The sequence below is a fragment of the Argentina silus genome, assembly GCF_951799395.1.
Source record: "Argentina silus genome assembly, chromosome: 3".
Classification (NCBI taxonomy): Eukaryota; Metazoa; Chordata; class Actinopteri; order Argentiniformes; family Argentinidae; genus Argentina; species Argentina silus.
The window spans coordinates 469,976-497,475 of NC_139657.1; the positions used below are offsets into that span (position 1 = coordinate 469,976).

At 49.4% G+C, this 27,500-nt stretch overlaps 2 protein-coding genes across 3 annotated transcripts in view; one reads left to right on the plus strand and one right to left on the minus strand.

The window, feature by feature from the left end:
• b3gnt9 (UDP-GlcNAc:betaGal beta-1,3-N-acetylglucosaminyltransferase 9) overlaps nucleotides 1–4,275 on the plus strand; it is a 4,345-nt gene extending 70 nt beyond the window's left edge. The window contains exons 1-2 of the mRNA XM_083665639.1: nucleotides 1–29; nucleotides 1,420–4,275. The exon at nucleotides 1–29 is cut by the window's left edge and continues 70 nt beyond it. Coding sequence (XP_083521765.1) covers nucleotides 1,662–3,137 — 1,476 coding nt within the window. The 5' untranslated portion in view covers nucleotides 1–29; nucleotides 1,420–1,661 and the 3' untranslated portion in view covers nucleotides 3,138–4,275. The remainder of the gene's footprint in view (nucleotides 30–1,419) is intronic.
• Nucleotides 4,276–8,666: 4,391 nt separating this feature from the next.
• phaf1 (phagosome assembly factor 1) overlaps nucleotides 8,667–27,500 on the minus strand; it is a 27,438-nt gene continuing 8,604 nt past the window's right edge. The window contains exons 2-18 of one of the 2 annotated variants that reach the window (XM_083666699.1): nucleotides 23,896–23,981; nucleotides 22,374–23,588; nucleotides 21,654–21,736; nucleotides 21,129–21,212; nucleotides 19,705–19,748; nucleotides 19,337–19,416; nucleotides 18,969–19,063; nucleotides 17,966–18,030; nucleotides 17,413–17,525; nucleotides 15,621–15,754; nucleotides 14,868–14,951; nucleotides 14,567–14,649; nucleotides 14,398–14,441; nucleotides 14,272–14,321; nucleotides 12,207–12,265; nucleotides 12,050–12,122; nucleotides 8,667–8,897 (exon numbers count right to left, since the gene is read on the minus strand). In XM_083666699.1, coding sequence (XP_083522825.1) covers nucleotides 8,763–8,897; nucleotides 12,050–12,122; nucleotides 12,207–12,265; nucleotides 14,272–14,321; nucleotides 14,398–14,441; nucleotides 14,567–14,649; nucleotides 14,868–14,951; nucleotides 15,621–15,754; nucleotides 17,413–17,525; nucleotides 17,966–18,030; nucleotides 18,969–19,063; nucleotides 19,337–19,416; nucleotides 19,705–19,748; nucleotides 21,129–21,212; nucleotides 21,654–21,736; nucleotides 22,374–22,437 — 1,290 coding nt within the window. In that variant the 5' untranslated portion in view covers nucleotides 22,438–23,588; nucleotides 23,896–23,981 and the 3' untranslated portion in view covers nucleotides 8,667–8,762. Of the gene's footprint in view, nucleotides 8,898–12,049; nucleotides 12,123–12,206; nucleotides 12,266–14,271; nucleotides 14,322–14,397; nucleotides 14,442–14,566; nucleotides 14,650–14,867; nucleotides 14,952–15,620; nucleotides 15,755–17,412; nucleotides 17,526–17,965; nucleotides 18,031–18,968; nucleotides 19,064–19,336; nucleotides 19,417–19,704; nucleotides 19,749–21,128; nucleotides 21,213–21,653; nucleotides 21,737–22,373; nucleotides 23,589–23,895; nucleotides 23,982–27,500 lie in introns of those variants that run through there. The other variant, XM_083666700.1, reaches the window with a different exon arrangement.

Genomic DNA, 27,500 nt, shown 5'->3' on the forward strand with positions numbered 1-27,500 from the left:
GTTCCCGGGACAGCGCGCTCTTCCTTACGGTGAGTAGCCCGTCACTGATGCGCAAGGTACATTGTAGACAGTTGATAACAACACACACAAACACGCACCGTCTTTAGAATGCACGAACCTAACACCGTTATGACATTAATGCAACTGCGTCAATTACAGCATCATAATGTGAAGCATATTATGGGGGGGGCGTGTACGCGTGTATGAACATCTTTCTGGTTTAAAAAACTGCGTTTAAACATGGATGCTCTTTACTGACAAGTTAGAAGTTATGTAGAGTTTCCTGTTTGATGTAACTAGTAGACAAGACGTTAATAATAATAATAATAATAATAATGCATTTATTTTGTAAAGCGCTTTTCTCAGTAATCAACGACACAACATTCCATGTAGAGAACAAGAATAGATATAAAGTCAAACAAAAGAACAGTCAGTAAAAACAACAATACAAACAGTTCAAGATTAAAATCAAGATTGGTGGTGTGAATTAGAGGCGTGTGTCTGTTGCACAGGGAACACTGTGTTCTATACGCGTCCGTTTTTTCTCTTAATCCTAGTATGTACCGTACATTACCGGACACGCCTCCCTCCGCGAGGGTGACGTTACCGAATTAGGGGTTAAAGAGGTTTAAGGGGTTCTTCAGACTCTCGGAATAGTTTGTTTCATTTCCTCTATTAACTTGTGAGGTGACGTTTGAATGTTGGCGAACACTTGGAGAAGGTAGTTTGTGTTGTGGTGAACATGCAGAGAGAGGCTGTGTCTGTTGGAGGATTAGCCTCCTATAGCCGTGTCGGGATCCAGGGGAGGCTGGTGGAGGTAGAAGTAGACGGGCTCAGTATAATGCATGGCATGAAATGAGGGAAGGTATCAAACACTATAACGAATACATCGAGTGATTTATGAGTTATAACTGTTAGAAACACTTCTGTATTTCACAATCAATAAATATGAATATAGGGACTTTAATATACAAGAAAAAAAAAACACGTACAATTTGAAAACAGTATTTAAGATAACAAACTTTGACTTTACTTCTCTGTAAAGTAAAACCACACATGACTTGTGTTAACCAAACCATATACAATTTGAAAACAGTACCTCTTAAGCCATAATTGGGCCCAAATTCTGCTTTAATTTGATGATTCATTTCATTGTTTTATCTTCTTGTCATGTGTAGTATGTTATTCTGAACTATGATCTGAGCAGATCCACACAAAACTTTAAGTTTCAAATGGCATCCTGCTTTTGCATTTGATTATCATATTTCTAATGTTATAAGCAGTTTAGTTTGGGTCTGTTTTTTAGGCGGGAATGAGTGAAATAGGGCTTAATATAACAAACTGCACTTGACTTCTTCTCTGCCTCTCATGTTAACCAATGTTCCACTTCCTGTCCTGTGATGTTCACTTCCTGTCCAGGCAGCTCTTGGAGATAGGATGGGGAGACCCCACACTGAGGAGAGAGCCCTCCCAGAATGCCCTCTGAGTTCTGAGGAGGAGTGGCTTGACCTGGGAGCTGAGTGGTAGACACACCCCCCACACCATACACCTGAGAGAAGCCTGGTGTCCAGTGGAGAGAGGAAGCCTGGTTCAGTCCGGTGGTCCGTGCTCCGGTGGTGGTCTGCTCCGGTGGTCCGGTGATCAGATCCCGCTGGTCCAGGATGCGGCGGCTGCGTGTGAAGGGAGATGTTCTGTGCACCCTGCTGTTGCTGGGCCTTCTGTGCCTGCTCCTCTACGCCCACCAGGGCCTGGCCCCCGCCTGGGACCCCTGGGGCCTCCAGCAGGGCTCCACCAGCTCCAGGGCTCTCCTGGGAGCCCCCCCGGAGGCCAGGGGGCAGCGGGGGGCGCATCAGGCCCCCTCGGCCTCCTCCAATCCCCCCGACCAGCCACGGTGCCGACCAGAGACCCTGCAGAACCAGCAACAATCGAAACTTCAGACCCAGTCCAAGCCTAAACCTCCGTCTAAGACTAAAACCCAGTCCAAGCCTAAACCTCCGTCTAAGACTAAAACCCAGCCCAAGCCTAAAGCCCAGGGGAACAGGAAGCAGAAGGATGGGGACAGGAAGGCGTCCCCGACCATGGCGGCTGCTGTGGGTCCGACCCGCCCTCCGTTTGACTTCCAAGGGTACCTAAGAGAGAAGGACAACCGCGACTTCAAGCTGCTGATCGACCAGCCGGAGAAGTGCCATGACCAGGGTCAGGGGCGGGGCGGCGCCCTCTACCTGCTGATCGCCGTCAAGTCGGTCGCGGCGGACTTTGAAAAACGTCAGGTCGTGCGCCGGACCTGGGGCCGCGAGGGCGTGTTCCCCGACGGCGTGACGGTGCAGACGGTGTTCCTATTGGGTGTCCCCCAGAACAGGACCGCCCTCCCACTGTGGGACCGCCTCCTGGCGTACGAGAGCCACGCCTTCCGAGACGTCCTCCTCTGGGACTTCGACGACACCTTCTTCAACTTGACACTCAAGGAGACGCACTTCCTGCGCTGGGTGAACGCCAGCTGCCCCGACGTCCGCTTTGTCTTCAAAGGCGACGCGGACGTGTACGTCAACGTGGAGAACATCCTGGAGATGCTGCGCGGGCGCCCCCCCGGCGCCGACCTCTTCGTGGGCGACATCATCTTCCACGCCAAACCGATCCGCCGCCGGAGCAGCAAGTACTATGTCCCGGAGTTTGTGTATGGCCAGGGCGTGTACCCATCCTACGCTGGCGGCGGTGGGTTTGTGATGTCGGGGCACACGGCCAGGCGCCTCGCCGCCTCCTGCCAGCAGGTGGAGCTGTTCCCCATCGACGACGTGTTCCTGGGGATGTGTCTGCAGAGGATCGGGCTGAAGCCGACGCGCCACGAGGGGTTCCGGACCTTCGGCATCGTCCGTCCGTCGGCGGCGCCGCACCTGCAGGTGTTCGAGCCGTGTTTCTACCGGGAGCTGATGGTCGTCCACAGCCTCACCGTGCCACAGATCTGGCTCATGTGGAACCTGCTGCACGACCCACAGCTCAGCTGCCACCGGAACCTGGCCCACCTGCCCACCCCGGGGCCCTTCAAGTGGAGGGCCAGGGCCCCAGGGGCGGGGGGCCCAGGGGGGGGGGAGCCAGATGAGCCAGACTACGATGTTGGGAAAGTGTTTGTGAAGCATTGAGGATGAGAGGATCAGAGCAGCAGAGGCTGATGGAGGTAGAAACACGTGTTTGATACCATTCCTCATTCCATCCCATCCCATGCATTACAATGAGCCAGTCCTCCGATTTCTACCTCCACCAGCCTCCCCTGGATCAGAGGGACCATACTGTGAAACACATGCAGGGCAGGCTGAGAGCTGAGGATGAAGGTTTGATTCTGAAGTTACCAAGGGGGTCTTTATCAAGTAACTTTACATCTATGGTGAATTCACCAGCTTTTTTTCCACAAAATAAATACTCTCTTATGTTTTGCTACACTTCTGAATACAAAATAAGGTCTCCTCATTCTCAAGTTGTTTCTTAAACACTTGGGCCATAGTGATTAGGGTTTAGATGCCCCTCTGGTTGTGCTGTGTTTGTACCAGGGGTTCACGAGCCACCTGACAGAGTCAGAAGCCATTCAATGGTTTATTACTTTCATATTTGCACAGAGAAATGAAGCTGAATGATGTTGTAAGTTGATGTTGTGCAATTGAAGCCATAGACAGAATGGTAAATGGATCTCTGTGTGTGTGAAAACATCAGATGATGTATGTTGACTTCAAAGAGACATTGGAGAAGCCAGAGAGCCAAAGAGCACGTGAGCTGGAGCTGGGGCAGGAAGTCCCCAGGGGGACTCATTATACTGTTACGCACTCCGGGGGGGAACTTTCCTGTAGATGGAACCAATTATTTAGTTCCATGAGAGGAACAGTCCTTATAGTTTACACACTCCTGATGTTCTAATGCGCACCTACGAACTAAAGGGTTCCTACACAACAAACTCTACGACTTTTAAAGACTTTCAAGGACTTTTAAGGAGTTTCGAGGAACCCTTATACTGACCGACGAGCTACACTGAAGATGACGACAATCATCACTCAGCCAACCAGGAAGTGCCAGGCGGGTGGTGTGCTTTGGTCTACGTCTGATGCTAGCGGTAGCATTTGGCTAACTTGCTGTTTCTGTCCAGATCATCTGTACCTCCAACTGTAATCCTTATGCTGTCGTTCTGTTGCAGAAGCAGTAGTCAGTTCTCACAGAACCTGCCCCTGGCAGGGAAACGTGTGCATGTGTTGCTTTTCAGAAGGCTCTGTAGAACATTTCTAATTACATCTAAATAAAATAAATGATCAAAAACACACATTTTATTCGGTTCTCTTTTCATGAACTTAATTCCTGGTCATTGGATGATTTATTCAGTTTCACTCACAGCACATGGCTTCTAACCCTAACCCTGTTCTAATACAGAACCCTAACCCTGTTCTAATACAGAACCCTAACCCTGTTCTAATACACAAACACACACATCTCATGTTTATTGTCATATTCATTATTATTACATCCATTTTTTTTTTCATATTATCCTTATTGTTGCCACGGTAACAGGATCTGTTGGAAATGAACATGGATTCAGAATGAGCAGTTTTATAACATTCCATTCCATTGATGAGTTTCCAGTTTCAGTTGATTGGATGAGAGGATCTCATGTCAACCTATCAGAGTTCTCCATGGTTTCAACCTCCTATGGTTTCAACCAATCAGTGTCCTCTTCTGGTGTTAGCACTATGCTGCAACTCTGAGCTTCTGTCTTCCAACTACAAGACTGACGTTCTTCATCCACAGGAATGATGATGATGACGATGATGATGATGTTTAGTACACACAGTCTTTAATGGACACAAGGAAATATATCTAAGCGATAAAACACCACATTCAAATGAATTTGATTGACATGTTTAATCAAAGACAACCCCATGCCCCTCCCATGTTTAATCAAAGACAACCCCATGGGTTAGGGTTAGGGTTAGGGTTAGTCACTAACCCTAACCCTAATCAAAGACAACCCCATGCCCCTCCCAGAAATGGGTTCAATGTTCTGAATCCACCAAGGGGGGGGGGGGGGGGACAACATACATAGCATTAATAATATGAGTAATTACACTGAACTGACATTGTCCCCGTCACAAACACACGTTCACTCAGAGGAAGCTAAACATCCTCCACCATCTGGTCAACGTGGAGCATTCACCTTCACCTCCACCTCCTCCTCCTCCTCCACCCTCTGGTCAACGTGGAGCATTCACCTTCACCTCCACCTCCACCTCCACCTCCTCCTCCTCCTCCTCCACCCTCTGGTCAATGTGGAGCATTCACCTTCACCTCCACCTCCTCCTCCTCCTCCACCCTCTGGTCAACGTGGAGCATTCACCTTCACATTCACCTTCACATTCGCCTTCGCATTCACATTCACATTCACATTCACCTCCTCCTCCTCCTCCTTCTCCTCCACCACCACCACCTCCTCCTCACTCTTGGGTATGGAACAGCTAGCTACAGAAATCAATATTGACCAGAAGTAAAAGGCAGCTTCCCTCCATTATGTCCAGATGCTGACTGGTGTATCTGACAGCATTTTTAAGAATTGTATTGATAAAGTCCGAAAATGTTGGTGTGGTTTTAAGAAACGTCACAACCGAACAGGTTCCACTGTCAAATCTGCACCATACACATCAGGGTTTTCTGGAAGTTGTTGAATGGATATTTCAACCAGACAAGTATTCATACAGTATATAAGCAGTAATGCCTTGGGGAAAGTTGGGAAAGTGGAAAATTTGATATTTTTGTCACAACCGAAACGTCACTATCGAATATATTTGGTCCCAATTTTAAACAACTTACAACTTTAAAGGCATATAAAACCCTTTGTAAACCACAAACAGGCCACATAGATGCCCCACAATGTTTTATAGGCAAATACCACACTATTTAAAAAAGTTACCAGGTTCCAGACCTGTCATAACACCCTTTATATGTATATGTGCATGTACACTACTGCTAATAACATCTATGTTGGCCTTGTAAAGGATTTTTGAAAGATTCATTCAGTTTTTCTAAGTTGTGGTTTGACTGAAGTGGGACCTTCCCTGTTGTGGTAGAGACGCCTGTAACGTTGTCTTATTATATATCATAAACGTAATAAATATAAAATACTTATTTGGCCGATGAACAATAAAATCTATGAACCTCAATAAATCTTCCACAATTTAGTTGTTGTCATTCCATTTCCAGATCATTTGCATTATTCAACACAATGACTCAGTATTGTTACGACACTCAATGACAGTTGCAGAGTCAAGAGAGACTTTCCAGGCTCTTTTCTGGTCCTCCATGTTGATTGCAGCTATACCAGCTGTGCGTTTCACCACATCCTGATATGATAAACAATATCACCATATTTCAAGGACACTTGTCACAACCGCAACCATGATGTCACTACCGCAACCATGATGTCACTACCGCAACCATGATGTCACTACCGAAACGGTGGTTAAAATGCAAATCAATTGGTGACAAATGTGATGTTTTCAGGATCAGTAATTAAAGGAACATTCCATCCATTACTAAGTTAAGACCTACAGAAGAAACGATGAGGATCTAATCTCAGAAAGTCGGGCTTCATTGTTTCGAAAATCATGAATCAAAATGTTGTAATCTTAATGACACTTAAACATTTTTTATAATAATAAAAAAAGAAAGTTTGAATCATGTTAAGGATGTTATCTTTATTTAAGTACAGTATTTTCTCTGTGTTCCGGTTGTGACAATTTAAGGGACTCTCATAAGAATTTTAGAAAATATAATAAAAATGTGTTTTGGAAGATTCTGAAAATAGAAATGCAATGTTTTCATTTTCATACCCCCGATGTGCACCACTGTTATAGAATGATCCATATAGTACACACTACACCACCACCCCCACCCCCACTCCACCCCACCCCCGCCAGGCCTCCACTGCCCTCTCTCCCCACTAGAGGGCACCACCACACCAGTCCCAGAGACAGACTTCAGTATGAGGCTCTACACACACCCAACACCAGAAGAGCTGCTGCTGAGACACACAGACCTCTGACAGACCTGCTAGACCCTCCACATCCCCTTAGAGGAGGGGTGGACCAGGATGGACCAGGAGATAGCATGAAGCTAGCTCCATTCTATACAAGCAGAAAGACGTATTCAGGGGAGAGGAGGAGAAGAGGAGGAGAAGAGGACGGGAGGAGAGGAGGAGGAGGAGAAGAGGACGGGAGGAGAGGCCTGTTGATGAGGGAATGAGGGTTCAAAGGTCAGGTTGTGACTAACGTAAACACGTCTTACTGACAGACAAACGTCTGTTAACATCCTGGGACATCTTTGGCAATGTAACGACAGACTGATAGAGGAGAGGAATGATGGAGAGTCTGGTGGAGGAGGAGAGGAATGATGGAGAGTCTGGTGGAGGAGGAGAGGAATGATGAAGGGGTCAGCATGACTGTAGAGAGAGATGGATGGATGGAGGGAAGAGAGAAGAGGAGGAGGGATGTGGTGTTAGAGGAGGGGGGAAAGGAGGGATGAAGGGTCAGGGTCAATTCAATATCGGTTCAATTTCATTCAGGGGATAAATTGAAATTAAATACCTGAACAATAACAGACCGTTTTCTATTCCAATTCTTCTATAGTTACAACATGTGAACAGAAGTGACCCAACCCTGACTCCGTCCTCTCCTCTCAGACACTCACCCCCTCCCTCTGAGGCCTCTACAATCAAGTACACAAGGACCTAGTACACAAGTGGACCTTAGTGCAAATGGTAAAGCATGTTTTTATCTTTCATTAAAAAAGAAAAAAAAAAAGAAAAAAAAAAGAAAGACAGACAAACTAACTGCAGGTTCGACTGTTTGGCCTTGGAACAGGAGCTGGGTTACGATGTGGACTTGGTCACGGTGTGTGTGTGTGTGTGTGCGCGCGCGTGCATGTGTGTATGTATGTGTGTGTGTGTGTGTGTGTGTGTGTGTGTGTGTTCATGTGACAGTACCCTTCACAGCATGCAATAAAGGACTCTCTCACAGAAGCCGGTTTGTGTAATCTTCACCTCCAGAGACAACATCATGCAACCCTTTATCTGTGCACATGCAAGGCTTTGAGTCTGTGGCCATGCATATGTGTGTGTGTGTGTGTGTGTGTGTGTGTGTGTGTGTGTTAAAGTGTTAATGGAGTGGATACCAGATGAACCTACATCCATCCTCATGTGGAACGTGAATCTAGAGAGGAGAACGGATTCCAATGCTTTTGGTGTGTATCAGTCTTTTGGTATCTGTTGCTGTGTTTGTGTGTGTGTGTGTGTGTGTGTGTGTGTGTGTGTGAAATCATGACAGCAGGTATTAAAACATCAATCTAAAAACTGCAGTATGCATTTGTGTGTGTGTGTGTGTGTGTGTGTGTGCATACAAATATTCATTCATGAAAGACTGCCCATCCATGGGCTAACAAGTGTTCTGCTGATGACAGCCAGGGGGGGGGACTGGGTGAGGGGGGGGGGGTGAGGGGGCTGGGTGAGAGGGGGGATGAGGGGGCTGGGTGAGAGGGGGGGACTGGGTGAGGGGGGGGATGAGGGGGCTGGGTGAGAGGGGGGGACTGGGTGAGAGGGGGGGGGGGCTCCGACAGGAAGATGAGGGTCCAGCAGGGTCTGTGATGGGGAGAGCAGCGCCTCTCAGGACTGCTGGGTCGGTTGGGGGGGGGGGGGGGTCCTCTAGTCAGCTCTGGGTGGCAGTAAGACACTGAGAAGCTGTTCAGTGGGCGCTGGCCTCCGCCACGGCCCCCCCTGTCCCGCCGGCCCCCCCGGCCCCCCCCGCCCGGGCCTGGTGGCTGCTGGGTCGTGGAGCTCCGTACAGTGTCACCGAGGCTATGTGGTTGTTCTGCATCACCTGGACCAGAGGGGACAGAGTCAGAGAGGACAGAGTCAGAGTCAGGACAGAGTCAGAATCAGAGAGGACAGAGTCAGAGTCAGAGTCAGGACAGAGTCAGAATCAGGACAGAGTCAGAATCAGGACAGAGTCAGAGTCAGAGAGGACAGAGTCAGAGTCAGAGAGGACAGTCAGAGTCAGGACAGTCAGAGTCAGATAGGACAGAGTCAGAGAGGACAGAGTCAGAGTCAGAGAGGACAGAGTCAGAGTCAGGACAGTCAGAGTCAGAGAGGACAGAGTCAGAATCAGAGAGGACAGAGTCAGAGTCAGGACAGAGTCAGAAAGGACAGAGTCAGAGAGGACAGAGTCAGAGTCAGAGAGGACAGGGTCAGAGTCAGAGAGGACAGAGTCAGAGTCAGAGAGGACAGAGTCAGAGTCAGAGAGGACAGAGTCAGAAAGGACAGAGTCAGAGAGGACAGAGTCAGAGTCAGAGAGGACAGGGTCAGAGTCAGAGTCAGGACAGAGTCAGAGAGGACAGAGTCAGAGTCAGAGAGGACAGAGTCAGAGTCAGAGAGGACAGAGTCAGAGAGGACAGAGTCAGAGTGGTCAGAGTCAGAGAGGTCAGTCAGGACAGAGTCAGAGTCAGGACAGAGTCAGAGAGGACAGAGTCAGGACAGAGTCAGAATCAGAGAGGACAGAGTCAGAGTCAGGTCAGAGTCAGAGAGGACAGAGTCAGAGTCAGGACAGAGTCAGAGAGGACAGAGTCAGGACAGAGTCAGAGTCAGGACAGAGTCAGAAAGGACAGAGTCAGAGAGGACAGAGTCAGAGTCAGAGAGGACAGAGTCAGGACAGTCAGAGTCAGAGAGGACAGAGTCAGAGTCAGGACAGAGTCAGAGAGGACAGGGTCAAGGTCAGAGAGGACAGAGTCAGAGAGGACAGAGTCAGAGAGGACAGGGTCAAGGTCAGAGAGGACAGAGTCAGAGTCAGAGAGGACAGAGTCAGAGTCATGACAGAGTCAGAGAGGACAGAGTCAGAGAGGACAGAGTCAGAGTGGTCAGAGTCAGGACAGAGTCAGAGTGGACAGAGTCAGAGTCAGGACAGAGTCAGAGAGGACAGAGTCAGGACAGAGTAAGAATCAGAGAGGACAGAGAGGAGTCCAGAGAGAGAGTCAGAGTCAGGACAGAGTCAGAGTCAGAGAGGACAGAGTCAGAGAGGACAGAGTCAGAGTCAGGACAGAGTCAGAGTCAGGACAGAGTCAGGACAGAGTCAGAGTCAGGACAGAGTCAGAGTCAGGACAGAGTCAGAAAGGACAGAGTCAGAGAGGACAGAGACAGAGTCAGAGTCAGGACAGAGTCAGAGAGGACAGAGTCAGGACAGAGTCAGAGTCAGAGAGGACAGAGTCAGAGTGGACAGAGTCAGAGTCAGGACAGAGTCAGAGAGGACAGGGTCAGAGAGGACAGAGTCAGAGAGGACAGAGTCAGAACAGAGTCAGAGTCAGAGAGGTCAGAGTCAGGACAGAGTCAGAGTGGACAGAGTCAGAGAGGACAGAGTCAGAGTCAGAGAGGACAGAGTCAGGACAGTCAGAGTCAGAGAGGACAGAGTCAGAGTCAGGACAGAGTCAGAGAGGACAGGGTCAAGGTCAGAGAGGACAGAGTCAGAGAGGACAGAGTCAGAGAGGACAGGGTCAAGGTCAGAGAGGACAGAGTCAGAGTCAGAGAGGACAGAGTCAGAGTCATGACAGAGTCAGAGAGGACAGAGTCAGAGAGGACAGAGTCAGAGTGGTCAGAGTCAGGACAGAGTCAGAGTGGACAGAGTCAGAGTCAGGACAGAGTCAGAGAGGACAGAGTCAGGACAGAGTAAGAATCAGAGAGGACAGAGAGGAGTCCAGAGAGAGAGTCAGAGTCAGGACAGAGTCAGAGTCAGAGAGGACAGAGTCAGAGAGGACAGAGTCAGAGAGGACAGAGTCAGAGTCAGGACAGAGTCAGAGTCAGGACAGAGTCAGGACAGAGTCAGAGTCAGGACAGAGTCAGAAAGGACAGAGTCAGAGAGGACAGAGACAGAGTCAGAGTCAGGACAGAGTCAGAGAGGACAGAGTCAGGACAGAGTCAGAGTCAGAGAGGACAGAGTCAGAGTGGACAGAGTCAGAGTCAGGACAGAGTCAGAGAGGACAGGGTCAGAGAGGACAGAGTCAGAGAGGACAGAGTCAGAACAGAGTCAGAGTCAGAGAGGTCAGAGTCAGGACAGAGTCAGAGTGGACAGAGTCAGAGAGGACAGAGTCAGGACAGAGTCAGAGAGGACAGAGTCAGAGTCAGAGAAGACAGAGACAGAGAGGACAGAGTCAGAGAGGACAGAGTCAGGACAGAGAGGACAGAGTCAGAGTCAGGACAGAGTCAGAGAGGACAGAGTCAGAGTCAGGACAGAGTCAGAGTCAGAGAGGACAGAGTCAGGACAGAGTCAGAGTCAGGACAGAGTCAGGACAGAGTCAGAGTCAAAAAGGACAGAGTCAGAGAGGACAGAGTCAGAGAGGTCAGAGTCAGATAGGACAGGGTCAGAGTCCGAGAGGACAGAGTCAGAGTCCGAGAGGACAGAGTCAGAGTCTGAGAGGACAGAGTCAGAGAGGTCAGAGTCAGGACAGAGTCAGAGAGGACAGAGTCAGAGTCAGGACAGAGTCAGAGTCAGGACACAGTCAGAGTCAGGACAGAGTCAGAGTCAGAGAGGACAGGGTCAGAGTCAGAGAGGACAAAGTCAGAGAGGACAAAGTCAGAGAGGACAAAGTCAGAGAGGACAGAGTCAGAGAGGACAGAGTCAGAGTCAGGACAGAGTCAGAGAGGACAGAGTCAGAGTCAGAGACAGAGAGGACAGAGTCAGAGTCAGGACAGAGTCAGGACAGAGTCAGAGAGGACAGAGTCAGAGTCAGGATAGAGTCAGAGTCAGGACAGAGTCAGAGTTACATTTTACATTTACATTTCTGGCATTTAGCAGACGCCTTTATCCAAACAACCCACTTGGAACAACCCACTTCAGCGACAGTTGACCTAGAGGCTTGAGTCCAGAGAGATCTATATCTGTTCTATCACCTCAAATATGTCTGTCTGTCTGTCTGCCTGCCTGCCTGCCTGTCTGTCTGCCTGCCTGCCTGTCTGCCTGTCTGCCTGCCTGCCTGCAGGTCTCACCTCAAAGATCATCCTCTGTAGTCCGAAACAGAAGGTGGAGCCGAAGGGGTTGGTGTTGTTGGCTGAAGAGGACCTGTCAAACAGCAACCATTAAACACTCTAGAAACATACGTGTGTGTGTGTGTGTGTGTGTGTGTGTGTGTGTTTCTGTGTATACCTGTGCAGAACCACTGGCTTCTCCATGGGATGACCCAGTAGCTCCTGCATCTGATCCCACTGAGAGACACACAACATCAGGACAACGTCAGAACACAACCAGGGAACAACGTCAGAACACAACCAGGGGACAACGTCAGAACAACATCAGGACAACAAAGGGACAACGTAAGGACACAACCAGGGGACAACGTCAGAACAGGGGACAACCAGGGGACAACATCAGAACAACAAGGGGACAACGTCAGAACACAACCAGGAGACAACGTCAGGACACAACCACAGGACAACGTCAGGACAACCAGGGGACAATGTCAGGCCAACCAGGGGACAGCGTCAGCACAACCAGGGGACAACGTCAGGACACAACCACAGAACAACGTCAGGACACAACCACGGAACAACGTCAGGACACAACTATGGGACAATGTCAGAACACAACCAGGGGACAACGTCAGAGCATAACCAGGGGACAACGTCAGAACAACATCAGGACAACCAGGGGACAATGTCAGAACACAACCAGGGGACAACGTCAGAACAACATCAGAACACAACCAGGGGACAATGTCAGAACAACCAGGGGACAACGTCAGGATACAACGTCAGGACAACCATGAGACAATGTCAGAACACAACCAGGGGACAACGTCAGGACAACCAGGGGACAACGTCAGCACAACCAGGGGACAACGTCAGGACAACCAGGGGACAACGTCAGCACAACCAGGGGACAATGTCAGAACACAACCAGGGGACAACGTCAGAACACAACCAGGGGACGTCAGAACAACCAGGGGACACGTCAGAACAACGTCAGGACACAATGTCAGAACAACATCAGGACAACGTCAAAACACAACCAGGGGACAACGTCAGGGGACAACGTCAGAACAACATCAGGGGACAACGTCAGAACACAACCAGGGGACATCAGAACAACGTCCGGGGACAACATCAGGACACAACCACAGGACAACGTTAGGACACAACCAGGGGACATTGTCAGAACAACATCAGGACAACCAGGGGACAATGTCAGGACACAACCAGGGGACAACGTCTGAACAACCAGGGGACAACGTCAGAACAACGTCAGGACAACCAGTGGACAACTTCAGGACACAACCAGGGGACAACGTCAGAACAACCAGGGGACGTCAGAACACAACCAGGGGACAACGTCAGAACAACGCCATGACACAACCAAGGGACAACGTCAGAACAACGTCAGGACAACCAGTGGACAATGTCAGGACACAACGTCAGAACAACCAGGGGACAACGTCAGAACAACCAGTGGACAACGTCAAAACAACATCAGGACAACCAGTGGACAACGTCAGGACACAACCAAGGGACAACGTCAGAACAACATCAGGACAACCAGGACACAACGTCAAGACACAACCAGGACACAACGTCAGGACACAACCACGGGACAACGCCAGGACACAACCAGGGGACAATGTCAGAACAACATCAGGACAACCAGGGGAAAACGTCAGAACACAACCAGGGGACAACATCAGGACAACCAGGGGACAACGTCAGGACAACCAGGGGACAATATCAGAACACAACCAGGGGACAACGTCAGAACAACATCAGGACAACCAGGGAACAACGTCAGGACACAACCAGGGGACAACATCAGGACAACCAGGGGACAACGTCAGAACAACCAAGGGACAACCTCAGAACAACGTCAGGACACAACCAGGGGACAACGTCAGAACAACGTCAGGACACAACCAGGGGACAACGTCAGAACAACGTCAGGGGACAACCAGGGGACAACGTCAGGACAACGTCAGGACACAACCAGGGGACAACGTCAGAACAACGTCAGAACAACGTCAGAACACAACCAGGGGACAACGTCAGAACAACGTCAGGACACAACCAGGGGACAACGTCAGGACACAACCAGGGGACAACGTCAGGACAAAACCAGGGGACAACGTCAGAACAACGTCAGGACACAACCAGGGGACAACGTCAGAACAACGTCAGGACACAACCAGGGGACAACGTCAGGAGTAGGAGTGTCTGAGGTGTCTCACCTTGCTGTACGTAGTGAGGATGCAGTCGTCCCCCTGCGAGTGAGCTCCCTCTGAAACACACACACATCATCATCATCATCACCATCATCATATGGATTCAATTGGCTGAATATAAGACTCACTTACCTTTCTTGATGAAAAGTGGAATCTTGAAATCACATCGATGATATCTATGAAGAGAAGAGCAGAACAAGTCATATACATGAGAGAGAGAGAGAGGGGGAGAGAGGGAGGGAGAGAGAGAGAGGGAGAGATAGAGGGAAAGGGAGGGAGAGAGAGAGAGAGAGACACTCACATGTTGAAGTTGTAATGACCAGGGTAGTTGGTGTGAAGGACAAACTTCTTCACCAGGTGTGTGGTTGAATCAAACAGGATATCCTGGAGAGAGAGACAGAGAGAGAGAGAGAGAGAGAGAGAGAGAGAGACAGAGAGAGGGGGAGAGAGAGAGAGAGAGACAGAGAGAGAGAGAGAGAGAGACTGTGACTCAAGTTATACCAAGTTGTATTAAGGACATTTTTCTTTCTATATCAAGCAATCCCTCTACCCCCCCCCCCCCCCCCCCCCACCCCCGGTAACCATGGCGCCCCGGCACCTACCACCCCCAGGGTGAAGTAGTTGAAGAAGTAGTCGTTGCATTTGGACGGGACCTGCTTGTGGGGGGAGGGGGAGTGGATCTTCATCTGAAACACACAACACACACACACACACATATGAGGAGAGGAGGAGGTGAGCCGGAGGAGGAGAGAAGAAGGAGGAGAGAAGTGAGGAGGAGAGGTAGAGAAGGAGAGGAGAGGTAGAGGAGAAGGAGAGGAGAGGTAGAGGAGAGGAGAGGTAGAGGAGGAGGAGAGGAGAGGTACAGGAGGAGAGGAGAGGTAGAGGAGGAGAGGAGAGGAGAGGTAGAGGAGAAGGAGAGGAGAGGTAGAGAAGGAGAGGAGAGGAGAGGAGGAGAGGAGAGGTAGAGGAGGAGAGGAGAGGTAGAGGAAAAGGAGAGGAGAGGTAGAGGAGGAGAGGAGAGGAGAGGTAGAGAAGGAGAGGAGAGGTAGAGGAGGAGAGGAGAGGTAGAGAAGGAGAGGTAGAGGAGGAGGAGAGGTAGAGAAGGAGAGGAGAGGTAGAGGAGGAGAGGAGAGGTAGAGGAAAAGGAGAGGAGAGGTAGAGGAGGAGAGGAGAGGTAGAGAAGGAGAGGAGAGGTAGAGGAAAAGGAGAGGCGAGGAGAGGTAGAGGAGGAGAGGAGAGGTAGAGGAAAAGGAGAGGAGAGGTAGAGGAGAAGGAGAGGTAGAGGAGGAGGAGAAAGAGAAGGAGGAGAAAGAGAAGGAGGAGAAGAGATGGAGGAGGAGAGAAGAGGTCCAGACCTTGTCTTCAGACTTGTAGAAGACCTTGTGAGGTGAGCCCAGAGCACTGAGAACGTCCTGACATGACTCTCCGAAGTAGATGTTCCTCTCCAGAGCCCTGACCTTCGTATCTGCCATCACACCTGGCCCACAGCCTGGGAACACAACACAGTAATCTATCCATCCATCCATCCATCCATCTACCTACCTACCTATCTATCCATCCATCAATCTACCTATCCATCCATCCATCTACCTATCCATCCATCCATCCATCTACCTATCCATCCATCCATCCATCTACCTATCCATCCATACATCCATCTACCTATCCATCCATACATCCATCTACCTATCCATCATCCATCCATCCATCTACCTATCCATCCATCTACCTACCTATCCATCCATCTACCTACCTATCCATCCATCCATCCATCTACCTATCTATCCATCCATCCATCCATCTACCTATCCATCATCCATCCATCCATCTACCTATCCATCCATCTATCTACCTATCCATCCATCCATCTATCTATCTACCTATCCATCCATCTATGTACTGTATCCATCTGTGTATCTATATATCCATCTATCTGTATCTGTATCTATCCATATATCTACTATATCTATCTACTGTGTCTATCTATCTATCTCTCTATCTACTGTCTATCTATCTATCTATCTATCTATCTATCTATCTATCTATCTATCTATCTATCTGTGTTAGTGTGAATGTTGTGATGTAGTGTGTATTAGTGTGTGAATGTTGTGATATAGTGTGTGTTAAGAGTGCCCTGCTGGGAGGTTATCATCATCTGTCTATTGTATTGGGATGTTTTCTTTCCTCTCTTCAGGGACCGGAAGGTAGATGTCGTGAAAGGCTACCACAGCTTCACACGCTCTGATGGTTGTTAGGTAGATGTCATTCTCTCTCATACCACATTAGTACGGCCCAATAAACCACCACCACCACCACCTCCACCAACACCTCCATCACCACCACCACCACCAACACCTCCATCACCACCACCACCACCAACACCTCCATCACCACCACCACCACCAACACCTCCATCACCACCACCTCCACCAACACCACCACGTCTAAGAAGACAGAATTTCACCTGGTCCATGACTACAGCAGGTTTAACAGGACCTGGTCCATGACTACAGCAGGTTTAACAGGACCTGGTCCATGACTACAGCAGGTTTAACAGGACCTAGTCCATGACTACAGCAGGTTTAACAGGACCTGGTCCATGACTACAGCAGGTTTAACAGGACCTGCTCCATGAATACAGCAGGTTTAACAGGACCTGGTCCATGACTACAGCAGGTTTAACAGGACCTGGTCCATGAATACAGCAGGTTTAACAGGACCTAGTCCATGACTACAGCAGGTTTAACAGGACCTGGTCCATGACTACAGCAGGTTTAACAGGACCTGGTCCATGACTACAGCAGGTTTAACTACAGCACTGGAAACGATGGTAGGATAGTAGCCTGATCGAATTCGAACACTGGATAAATAAAAACTGTAAGAAAAACTTCACCAAGTACACCCTCTATCTCCTGCCTGCTCAGTACCCTAGAGAGGACCTGGAACCCGAGCAGATCCAGGATGACAGCCACAGTTCTGACAGGCTTGTTTAACAGCCACAGTTCTGATGGGGTTCTGATGGGGTTCATGGTGAATGAGTAGCTTGGTCTGAGGGGTCTACTAGGCTACAGGTCATATGACATGTGTAATAAACGTGTAATAACAACAACAAGTCCCACCCTCCCCGAGGTCGAAGGTTATCAGTACCTGCAGTTAGGAGGCGGAGTCTCAGACCCAGTGGCCCCGCCCCATCCCTCAACACCTCCACACACTCAGCGTACACGTTGCCAAGGAAACAGGCCAGGGGCATCACAGGGGCCCTGCGAGAGAATTAAAAAGTTACATAGTTTATGTCTATGTTACCTGGTGTGTGTGTGTGTGTGTGTGTATGTGTAATATGTGTGTGTGTAATATGTGTGTGTGTATGTGTAATATGTGTGTATGTGTGTAATGTGTATGTGTAATGTGTGTGTGTGTGTATAATGTGTATGTGTAATGCATGTGTGTAATGTGTGTGTGTGTGTAATGTGTGTGTAATGTGTGTAATTCGTGTGTGTGTATGTGTAATGTGTAATGTGTGTGTGTAATATGTGTGTGTGTGCATGTGTGTGTATGTGTAATGTGTGTGTGTAATGCGTGTGTGTGTAATGTGTGTGTGTGTAATGCGTGTGTACGTGTAATGTGTGTGTATGTGTAATGTGTGTGTGTATGTAATGTGTGTGTGTGTATGTAATGTGTGTGTGTAATGTGTGTGTGTTACCTGGTGTCTTGCAGGCTGTTGCCAGTGTATATGTACATCCTCTTGACCGTGGCCCCGTGCGGAATCTGCAGGGAGGCCAAGCCCAGGGCAAAGTTAGGCTGCCAAAGCAAAACAACTCCACTAGACTGGGGTGTGTGTGTGTGTGTGTGTGTGTCCTCAGCTCCTCGGTCGCGTGAGTGTGTACACACACACACACAGTCAGGTAGAAACCAGTCAGTCCACTAGGGATAGTCAGGTAGGAACCAGTCAGTCCACTAGGGATAGTCAGGTAGGAACCAGTCAGTCCACTAGGGATAGTCAGGTAGGAAACCAGGGGATTGGCTTTATTCACAGCACAACATTATACAACAGACAACTGGTGTGGGTTGGAAACACCAGACCCTAGGCTGACCTGGGCTGACCTGGGCTGAACTGAGCTGGCCTGGGCTGTACTGAGCTGGCCTGTACTGGGCTATACTGGGCTGACCTGGGCTGTACTGAGCTGGCCTGGACTGGCCTGGGATGACATGGGCTGACCTGGGCTGGCCTGGGCTGGGCTATACTGGGCTGGCCTGGGCTGTACTGGGCTGGGCTATACTTGGCTGGCCTGGGCTGTACTGGGCTATACTGGGCTGTACTGGTTATACATCCATCATAGTTGCTGTAACAGTGCTAAAAAGAACAATGTGAAAGAAAGATACAGTGCCCTGTGTAAGTAATGGGACAGTGCCCTGTGTAAGTAATGGGACAGTGCCCTGTGTAAGTAATGGGACAGCGCCCTCTATACTCTAGTCCCAGTATGGTTCAGGTCGGCCATGCAGTTTAAGAAGCCCCCAGGTGAGGTACAGGTGAGGTACAGGTGAGGTACAGGTGAGGTAAAGGTGAGGTGAAGGTGAGGTAAAGGTGAGGTGAAGGTGAGGTACAGGTGAGGTACAGGTGAGGTACAGGTGAAGTACAGGTGAGGTAAAGGTGAGGTGAGGCCCCCAGGTGAGGTACAGGTGAGGCCCCCAGGTGATTTCCTCACCTCGTATTTGGGGGCTTCGTTCCATGAGTCCAGCTGGAAGGAGAAGGATAGTCCTCGGAAGTTCAGGTGGAAGAGCTGCTCTGCTGCGTTGTACACTGGAGAGACAGAGACATGGTCACACTCACACCTGTATACAGCGTGTTATAGAGGTGTAACAGAGGTGTTATAGAGGTGTTATGGACGTGTAATAGATGTGTTACAAAGGTGTTATGGACGTGTAATAGATGCGTTATAGAGGTGTAACAGATGTGTTATAGAGGTGTAATAGAGGTGTAACAGATGTGATGAGTGGATGTGCATGGCAGAGTTGGGTGTTGAGAATCTGTCTTCTAGAGTTGGAGTGAAGAGAACAGACATCCTAGTCTTACCTCCTGGGTGTGTGGCTCCAAAGGACTGGTCTATCTGTTCTATAGTGGGGGCGATGGCCTGAGAGTTGAAATGGACTCCACTGAAACACAACACCATCAAACACACACTGTTACGGTACAGGCCAAGTCTCACACACACACACACACACACACAGACACAGACACAGACACAGACACAGGCACAGGCACAGGCACAGGCACAGGCACACACAGATACACACAGACACACACAGACAGACACACACACACACACACACACACACACACACACACACACACACACACACACACACACACACACACGAAAAATGTTGTCATAGAACAGTCAGTCCACTGGGGATAGTCAGGTAGAACAACAGGTCACTCACCAGTATTTCAATTTCACTTTGCTCAAGTCGTATACTTCAATCACCTGAACAGGACACAGGGTCACAGTGTTAGTGGCCAACAGGGTCAGAGTAGAGCAGAGTAGAGCAGAGTAGAGTAGAGCAGGTCAGAGTAGAGCAGAGTAGAGTAGAGCAGAGTAGAGTAGAGCAGGTCAGAGTAGAGCAGGTCAGAGTAGAGCAGAGTAGAGCAGGTCAGAGTCAGAGCAGGTCAGAATAGAGCAGGTCAGAGTAGAGCAGGTCAGAGTAGAGCAGGTCAGAGTAGAGCAGGTCAGAGTAGAGCAGGACAGAGTAGAGCAGGTCAGAGTAGAGCAGGTCAGAGTAGAGCAGGTCAGAGTAGAGCAGGTCAGAGTCAGAGCAGGTCAGAGTAGAGCAGGTCAGAGTAGAGCAGGTCAGAGTAGAGCAGAGAAGAGCAGGTCAGAGTAGAGCAGGTCAGAGTAGAGCAGGTCAGAGTAGAGCAGGACAGAGTAGAGCAGAGAAGAGCAGGTCAGAGTAGAGCAGGTCAGAGTAGAGCAGGTCAGAGTAGAGCAGGTCAGAGTAGAGCAGGACAGAGTAGAGCAGGACAGAGTAGAGCAGGACAGAGTAGAGCAGGACAGAGTAGAGCAGGACAGAGTAGAGCAGGACAGAGTAGAGCAGGTCAGAGTAGAGCAGGTCAGAGTAGAGCAGGTCAGAGTAGAGCAGAGAAGAGCAGGTCAGAGTAGAGCAGGTCAGAGTAGAGCAGGTCAGGTCCAGAGGGCTAAACTCTCGTCTGATGTTTTTATTAGGAAGTAAACAGACGTGGCGTTTTGATATCTATGATGCAGCTGCACCAGACATGCTGATGGTTGGAGGCGGTACGCATCGTGGATTGACCAGAAATTGACATGATAATACAAGGGTGACTATATTCACCAAAAATGCATAAATTATGATGCTTCATTTTGTAGCCAATCAAAGTGTTGTTGCTAGGTAATTACCACATAAAACACTGACACTCTAGGTGGTGAGTATTCCGGAATTCTTTGGCAGTTGGTGAGTTAAACAGCCCCTACCCGCGCCTGGTGACCCAGCCCCCCTGGTGACCCAGTCCCCCCCCCCCCCCCCCGTGCCTGGCGACCCAGCCCTTCCCCGTGCCTGGCGACCCAGCCCCCCTGATGACCCAGCCCCTCCCTGCGCCTGGTGACCCAGCCCCTCCCTGCGCCTGGTGACCCGGCCCCCCTGATGACCCAGCCCCTCCCTGCGCCTGGTGACCCAGCCCCCCCCGCACCTGATGACCCAGCCCCCCTGGTGACCCAGCCCCTCCCCGCGCCTGGTGACCCAGCCCCCCTGGTGACCCAGCCCTTCCCTGCGCCTGGTGACCCGGCCCCCCTGTTGACCCAGCCCTTCCCCGCGCCTGGTGACCCGGCCCCCTGGTGACCCGGCCCCCTCACCTTCAGTCTCTGGTTACAGGCGTCAAACAGCAGCTTAATTCCATCCTGAGTCAGGTTGAGTATGAGGTCGTGACTGAGTGGCGTCTGGAGGACACACACACAGAGGAGTTAAAGTCCATCAGGACTAACACACACACACACACACACACACACACACACACACACACACACACACACACACACACACACTCGTTAACGTCCATCAGGACTAACAAACACACACAAGTTAATGGGGACAGGTGGACCCCACAGTGTCCTACAGGTACAGGACCAACTGTCTCCTCCTCTCCTCTCCACTCCCTCCCCTCTCCTCTCCTCTCCCTCTCCTCTCCCTCTCCTCCTCCCCCCCCCCCCTCCCTCTCCTCTCCTCCACCCCCCCCTCCCTCCCCTCTCCTCCTCCTCCCCCCCCTCCCTCTCCTCTCCTCCACCCCCCCCTCCCTCCCCTCTCCTCCTCCCCCCCCCCCCCCCTCCCTCTCCTCTCCTCCACACCCCCCTCCCTCCCCTCTCCTCCCCCCCCCCTCTCACCTGTTCACTGTAGAGCACCTGGACATTCTTGATGATGCGGCAATGTTTCTGTAGAATGGAGATGGCTTGGGCCAATGGCATCCCTGAGACAGGAAGGGACACAGACACAGACACACAGACACACACACACACACACACACACAATTAGCATACCTGTTTAACAGGCCACACATAGCTTCAGGCAGTAGTTGTGGTGGGAGTCAGTAGGTTGCTACAGTTAGTTATCCTACAGTTAGTTATCCTACAGTTAGTTGTCCTACAGCAAGTAAACAAACCAGCCTCCTCACTTCTCAGACTTGTAAAGGTTATATTTTGGAGTGTGGTAGAGGTAGGGGTAGAGGTAGGGTTAGGGGTAGGGTTAGGGTTAGGGGTAGGGTCCCTCCCACTCTCGTATTTTTTTCAGTTTTGATTGGACAGAGAGAGTGGAGAGAGACAGGAAGTAAGGAGGAGAGGGTATGTTAGCAGGGCATGGGCCGGATTCTAACCCATGCTGACATGGGCGTATGTGGGCACTGTAGGCTGCGGTGCTAGACCACCGGACCTCCCCTGGCAATGGTACTGGTACCAGACCACTGGACCACCCCAGGCCACGGTACTGGTACCAGACCACTGGACCAACCCAGGACACGGTACTGGTACCAGACCACCGGACCACCCCAGGCCACGGTACTGGTACCAGACCACCGGACCACCCCAGGCCACCTTACTAGAGTCACTCACCTAATGCGAATTCCCATTGTTCATTTCCCAAAGATCTCTCAGGAACCACCTCCAGATCCAGCATTGGCGAGTAAGGAGAAGCTTTAACGATGAGGTTCTCCGACTGTGCCTGGACCCCCCTCTCTTTCTCTCCTCTCTGTCTCTCCCTCAGTACTGACTAGTTGCTCTGCTTAGTACGCCTTCTCAACTGCACCGTTTCTACACAACATCAAGTTAACAACACAATTAAGAATACTTAATTCATGAACAGAAACAATACGGCTTAAGGTACATCAAACACCCTGAAACATGTGACACAAATGACGCTAACAGCAACACGTTAGCATGGCTCTGAAACTCAGAGTCTTCACTGCTAGCATGCCTCTGGGCAGGGGGTCCGGGATTTCACAACCAGGGGGTCCGGGATTTCACAACCAGGCTTCCAACACAACGCAACTGATAGGAAGAACCGTTTGTCAATAACTGTAGCTTGTTTCAATCAATATGACAAAGCTAGTTCCATCAATGACACTCCAGAAAGACATCTAATGGTGTGAATTCAAGACAGTGACTGAAGACTTGGTTGGTTAGCTCCAGGTTAGATCCAGGTTGTGGGCTGACAACCCCCCCCCCACTTCGCCTCCACTTGGTTTGACAAGTCTGTGGTTACACACAGGTCAACATCAGCCTAACGACAGTGACTAAGGTAGCCTATGTGAGGGACGAGGGTAGAACTAGAACCCAACATCAGTCAGTCGTCTCCTCATCTCTCTGCAGCTGCAGGACAACCGTTCCCTGGCAACAATGTTCGGTTACTTGTAGTTATGAACGTCCCTAGCTAGCCTCTCCTGTAATGGTATTGTAATATCACAATTCACATACAGTTATAAATAAATACAACAACAACAAAAAAAACCTCTCTTCAAACAGAGGGAAACCAAACGACCGACGGGACGACCAGGCTGTGGTCTGTCTGTCTGTCTGTCTGTCTGTCTGTCTGCCTGCCTGCCTGCCTGTCTGTCTGTCTGTCTGCCTGCCTGCCTGCCTGCCTGTCTCTCTCTCTGTCTGCCTGCCTGTCTCTCTGTCTCTCTGTCTGCCTGCCTGTCTCTCTGCCTGCCTGTCTGTCTGCCTGTCTCCCGGAGGGTCGGAGCTCAGGCGGGCCGGTGTGTCTGAGCCACGGTTCCTAACGTCGCCGTTAGCTCGTCGTCACCTGGATCCGTGTTTTGTTGATCGTGTCTTTAACGTCCGTGGAGGAGAAGAGGAATGAAACCACCGTCAACATCAACATCAACATCAACACCGTAACATCAACATCAACATCAACACCGTAACATCAACATCAACACCGTAACATCAACATCAACACCGTAACATCAACATTAACACCGTCAACAACACCGTGAACATCAACACCGTCATCAACATTAACACCGTCAACAACACCAACACCGTCAAAAACAACTTCAACATCAACACCGTCATCAACATTAACACCAACATTAACATTATCATTATCAACATGATCAACATGATCAACACCAACCTCCGTCAAACCACCACCATCAGCTGATCACTCTGCTTCCGGGGCGTCTCAGGGCTGCGGTTGTACTTCCGGGTCAGCGGATCCAACTGGAGGTTCAAAACAAAACATTTCTGCATTTTCTTTTGTTTTCTCTTCCTTTTAAAAAAAATCTCTAAGCTCGCAAAAATTTAATAATTATTATAAATATGATCATTTTGCCGAAACTGCAGATATCAGATGAATGTAAACACAACAACAACATTGATAACTTCATAAACTAACCCAATAAGTGTTGTGGTTGGCCTAGTAGGAATTAATTGCAAGTATTCAAATTCAGATATTTAAATAAATCACCTTATAATTTTCAGCCCTGTTCTGTATAGTCACATTTATCTGAATGACGTGTGTGTGTGTGTGTGTGTGTGTGTGTGTGTGTGTGTGTGTGTGTGTGTTGTAGTCTAATAGCCGACTACTTGTGTTTACCCTGACCATCCTATCTGTTGACTGACCATGTGGTCACCTGACTGTATGATGCAAGACCTGAGAGTTCATGTTCTAATCACTAACAGTAGGCCTATACCCACTATACTCACTACCTATACCCACTATACCCACTATACTCACTACCTATACCCACTATACTCACTACCTATACCCACTATCTATACCCACTATACTCACTACCTATACCCACTACCTATACCCACTATACTCACTACCTATACCCACTATACTCACTACCTATACCCACTACCTATACCCACTATACCCACTACCTATACCCACTATACTCACTACCTATACCCACTACCTATACCCACTATACTCACTACCTATACCCACTATCTATACCCACTATACTCACTACCTATACCCACTACCTATACCCACTATACTCACTACCTATACCCACTACCTATACCCACTATACTCACTATCTATACCCACTATACTCACTACCTATACCCACTATACTCACTACCTATACCCACTATCTATACCCACTATACTCACTACCTATACCCACTATCTATACCCACTATACCCACTATCTATACCCACTATACTCACTACCTATACCCACTATACCCACTACCTATACCCACTATACTCACTACCTACACCCACTATACTCACTACCTATACCCACTAAACTCACTACCTATACCCACTATACTCACTACCTATACCCACTATACCCACTACCTATACCCACTATACTCACTACCTATACCCACTATACTCACTACCTATACCCACTATACCCACTACCTATACCCACTATACTCACTACCTATACCCACTATACCCACTACCTATACCCACTATACCCACTACCTATACCCACTATATCCACTATCTATACCCACTACCTTTTCCCATTACCTATACCCACTATACCCACTACCTATACCCACTATACTCACTACCTATACCCACACACACACACACACTAAACTATACCCACACACAGAGGATACAGGATACCCTCCTTAGTCACAATGAGTCATTGTCAAAGGGTCAAGAGAGCACAAAGACAAGAACAAGGATGGTTACAAGTTTATTATGAAACATGTCAAATCAGAACACTTGAGATGAAGTTTCCCCTTTAACAAAACAAAACAAGCTAAACCGTAAAACAGAACGAAAGAAAGATAACTCAACTCTTCAGGAGAAGAATTAACCTTAACCCTTGTAAAAGACAGCGAGAGCACAGAAATACACAGTTCTTCAAAGCATAACCTGAAAAACAAAACCAAGGTCGACCTGTATCAATAACTTAAACAAAATAAGAAAAAATGAAATGTGAGCAAACTAGGACACAGTCTGGGGTGTGAGACTCGCCTTAACGCCAGCATTAAGAGAAGGGAGGAGGTGTAGGGTACTAGAGCTAGGGCACTAGCTAGGGCACTACGGAGTACACATGGAGAAGGCTAGGGCACTAAGAAGTACACATGGAGAGGTTAAGGACTAAGTACTAGTTAGGGCACTATGGAGTACACATAGGTTCTGTTCTCCAGCGGTTTGAGGCTGCAGATGGTTCAGAGAGGAACCCAGGTGTGTATGAAATCAGTGACTTAACACTCCAGCAGGGGGCATCAGAGAGGAGGCTATATTAAACTACTGTTGTGTTCCTGACCTGACCCCTACCTTGACGCTAACCCCTGACCCCTACCCTGACTCTTACCCCTGACCCTAAAACCTGACCCCTACCCTGACCCTGACCACTACCTGACCCTAACACTTGACCCCTACCCTGACCCTAACACCTGACCCCTACCCTGACCCTAACACCTGACCCTAATACCTGACCCTAACCCGACCCTGACCCTAACACCTGACCCCTACCCTAACCCCTGACCTAACCCCTGACCCCTACCCTGACCCTAACCCCTGACCTGACCGCCACACTCACCTAACAACTTGCATACATCTCATCCCTTCACCAACCCTAACTTCCTCTCCAACCCTCCTCCTCAACATGCTTCACTTGACCTATGACCTCTCTCTGTGTTCCACAGCTACTTAACCTCTGACCTCGATCTATATTCCATAGCTACTGACCTATGACCTCTGTATGTGTTCCATAGCTACTGACCTATGACCTCTGTATGTGTTCCATAGCTACTGACCTATGACCTCTGTATGTGTTCCATAGCTACTGACCTATGACCTCTGTATGTGTTCCATAGCTACTGACCTATGACCTCTGTCTTCATCCCAATATGACATGATAGGCTGAGACTGAGAGACATCCTTGATCCCCAGAGAGGACCATAGTTTACGACCAAACCGTTACGACTGCCCCTAGTGGCCCGGAGGAGGAATCACAGACGACATTAATAAATGGTGTATAACCAGAATGTTCAGATAACTGAACCGCTGTATGGGTGTGTGATGTAAGACAGGCAACAGTGTTGTGACGTTCACAAGTTGCCAGAGCAACGCTACTCAACACCGTCAGGCCAAGAGGACACTTCACCACGTCTGCTGAATGTCTAAAATGTAAATGTAATTGTAAATGTAACTGTCATCACCAGAGTGTGATTCCGCTCCACGCGCTCAGATTGTTGCTATGGTAACAGGGGGGAGGAAACAGCCTCTTTGCGAAGAATTGTTTTCGTAACTCTTCTACGACACAATGGACACACATATTCTACTGGTGTCCAAATATGGAAGCAAAAAGATGGAGAGAGACAGAGAGACAGGAAAGAACAGAAGTACAAAAAGTAAACATCATGACTTTCACACAAACAAAAAATGAATAAAAGAACCATAAAAATACCGTTTCATTACAATAGTGCTAGAAGCAGGAGAGGTGGTGCTAGAAGCAGGAGAGGTGGTGCTAGAAGCAGGAGAGGTGGTGCTAGGAGCAGGAGAGGTGGTGCTAGAAGCAGGAGAGGTGGTGCTAGGAGCAGGAGAGGTGGTGCTAGAAGCAGGAGAGGTGGTGCTAGAAGCAGGAGAGGTGGTGCTAGAAGCAGGAGAGGTGGTGCTAGGAGCAGGAGAGGTGGTGCTAGAAGCAGGAGAGGTGGTGCTAGGAGCAGGAGAGGTGGTGCTAGAAGCAGGAGAGGTGGTGCTAGAAGCAGGAGAGGTGGTGCTAGGAGCAGGAGAGGTGGTGCTAGGAG